Genomic DNA, 2776 nt, shown 5'->3' with positions numbered 1-2776 from the left:
CCCTTAAAGCACAAACAAGAAAAAAAAAGAGTTAGGAGATCCCCATGTTTCAAACCCCTTTAAATACTAATCTCTTGAGTTAGACACCCATTAACTAACATTGCAAAATTTTCATTAAGCAGACAAACTCTAATCCAAAATATTCACTTCTCATTTAAACCAAAATCTAATATACATATATATGTATCACTCTTTCCTCTCTTTTAAAAAGTTCTCCCTATCTCATTTTTGAGCCAATGTCTTCTAAAAAGTTCTTTACGAGCATGCACTAATATGTCTTTTTTTTTCATTCTTAGGAGTCTTGTATGGAATCAGTCCAAGTCCTTTCTTTCTTCGAGCACACATCTATCGATCTCTCTAGCTTTCTCTATTTGCAAACACAAACATTATATTAAAACAAGGCATAGGAAATAATGAGACAAAATTGGTGGTTATGGTTTAATAATGGGTTGTTGCACATCTTAGTGAGTTCACAATTGCGAACGTGAAGGAACATTCCCGTCAATTTCGACTTACCACAAAACAAGAGCTAAGTGAAGAAGACGCCGAAGAAGGAAGTTGAAAATTTAAGGCGCGTGCGATTCATTGTTTCTTTGACCCCTTCTCTTCAATTTTATAGTTCCCACCTAACTTTTCTTTTTCTATCTTCTTCTTCACCCCTCCTCTTCTTCCCACACCAAAAATGGATAATTCCACTCAAGAATCCCATCTCCGATCCGATAACAACTCCGTCACCTATGATTCTCCTCATCCTCTTTACGCCATGGCTTTCTCTTCAAACCCCAATCCCCAACACCACCAACGAATCGCCGTCGGTAGCTTCATCGAAGAATACACTAACCGCGTCGATATCCTCTCTTTCAACCCCGATACTCTCTCCATTAAACCTCAACCTTCACTTTCATTCGATCACCCTTATCCACCTACCAAACTCATGTTCCACCCCGCAACCCATTCCTCCCTCCAGAAAACATCCTCCGACCTCCTCGCCACCTCCGGCGACTATCTCCGTCTCTGGGAAGTTCGTGAGAATTCCGTCGAGGCTCTTTCTCTCTTCAACAACAGCAAAACCAGTGAGTTTTGTGCTCCGTTAACCTCCTTCGACTGGAACGAAATTGAGCCGAAACGCATCGGAACTTCCAGTATCGACACTACTTGTACTATCTGGGACATTGAAAGAGGGGTTGTTGAAACTCAGCTTATTGCACACGATAAAGAGGTTTACGATATCGCTTGGGGGGAATCCAGAGTTTTCGCTTCTGTTTCTGCTGATGGGTCTGTTAGGATCTTTGATCTAAGAGACAAAGAGCATTCTACAATTATCTATGAGAGTCCTCAACCAGATACTCCTTTGCTTCGTTTGGCTTGGAACAAGAAGGATTTGAGATACATGGCAACTATTTTGATGGATAGTAATAAAGTTGTCATTTTGGATATTCGATCACCAACCACGCCTGTCGCGGAATTGGAGAGGCATCGTGCTGGTGTTAATGCGATTGCTTGGGCTCCAAGAAGCTCTAAGCATATTTGTTCTGCTGGAGATGATACGCAGGCTCTTATGTGGGAGTTACCTACGGTGGCTGGTCCAAATGGAATTGATCCAATGTCTATGTATTCTTCTGGTTATGAGATTAATCAGCTTCAGTGGTCTGCTGCTCAGCCGGATTGGATTGCAATTGCTTTTGCAAACAAGATGCAGCTTTTGAGGGTTTGAATTTCAGGTCAGGGAATAGTTTACTTGTAGTTTTGGAAAACCAAATTACTCATTGCAGTGTTGTGAGTTGTGACTGATATGTATTGAGTAGTCTAGTTTAACTTGGTCATGCATTAATTAGAGACGACTCGATGATTCTTATGCTTGCCTTATACTTTAGTACTGTCTAATGTATGCAATGGCTTCTTTTGGTGGCCTTAAACTACCACTGTCTCCCATATGTAAGAGTTATAGTCGGGGCATACTAGTTTACCTTCATGTTTTACTTATAGCTAAAATTGATGTTGCATTTGCTTGTTGAATTGAAGATGGAATTTACCAGTTTAATATTGTAGTTGCTGCTCTTCTAGATGATCCTTGTTAAATTTCGAAGTTGATTCTTTTTTGTATTGTTATTGAGCACCTTTGTATGTATGTCTTAGTAATAATTTTAATCACAGTTCGACACTTCATTAGTTTTTGAGAAAGATGGTTTATATGTCGGAGTCGTGACAATGTAATGAATGCTTGTTTATTAAACTTTGCTAAAGCCTTCATTCATGCCATTTATGTAGATATTTAGTCAATGAAGTATACTTGTATTCCTCGGTTATAAGAGCTGCAGTGTCGCATTGGATTGGATTGATTATTTTTTCAGTAAAAAATAAGAAGTATACTTGGTACTGCAGAAATGAGAATATTACAATGCAATAGTAATTACAGATGATTATGTAAGATTTTGAAAAAGAGAAAATTGTGTAGCCCTCAGTAAAGAAAACACAGTATAGTATTGTTTTTGGTGATTTGAGTATGTGTGGATAAGTTTTGTAGAGCTAAGAAATGTTGACTGGATGGTGGATGGTTCGGTAGTTAGAGTTGAAAGAAGGCTGAGGAAAGTTATATGCCAATAAGAGAGATTTATGACAGGATTTTTTCAAGCATTAATGGTACGGCCCTACATGCCACGGCTGCCAGAACATACTACGAATAGAGCAAGATCTTTTTTCTAGTGCCGTCGTGGTCAAGATCGAGATCTTCAAGGGGGATAGTAAAGGAAAAATCGTATTGGCTTCTGATTTTTGT

At 38.9% G+C, this 2776-nt stretch overlaps 1 protein-coding gene across 1 annotated transcript; it reads left to right on the top strand.

The window, feature by feature from the left end:
* Window positions 1-210: 210 nt before the first annotated feature.
* Window positions 211-2048, top strand: LOC127081197 (protein TRANSPARENT TESTA GLABRA 1). The gene has a single exon (XM_051021482.1). The coding sequence runs from the start codon at window positions 683-685 to the stop codon at window positions 1712-1714; it is 1032 nt and encodes a 343-aa protein (XP_050877439.1). The 5' UTR covers window positions 211-682; the 3' UTR covers window positions 1715-2048.
* Window positions 2049-2776: the final 728 nt, after the last annotated feature.

The sequence above is a fragment of the Lathyrus oleraceus genome, chromosome 5 (assembly GCF_024323335.1).
Source record: "Lathyrus oleraceus cultivar Zhongwan6 chromosome 5, CAAS_Psat_ZW6_1.0, whole genome shotgun sequence".
Taxonomy (NCBI): domain Eukaryota; kingdom Viridiplantae; phylum Streptophyta; class Magnoliopsida; order Fabales; family Fabaceae; genus Lathyrus; species Lathyrus oleraceus.
The sequence above is the reverse complement of the archived record's forward strand: the minus strand, read 5'-3'. Positions and strand labels throughout refer to the sequence as shown.

What these genes read in the sequence shown, in the direction of transcription:
- LOC127081197 (XM_051021482.1), top strand. Translation starts at nt 683, where the DNA reads ATGGATAATTCCACTCAAGAATCCCATCTCCGATCCGATAACAACTCC.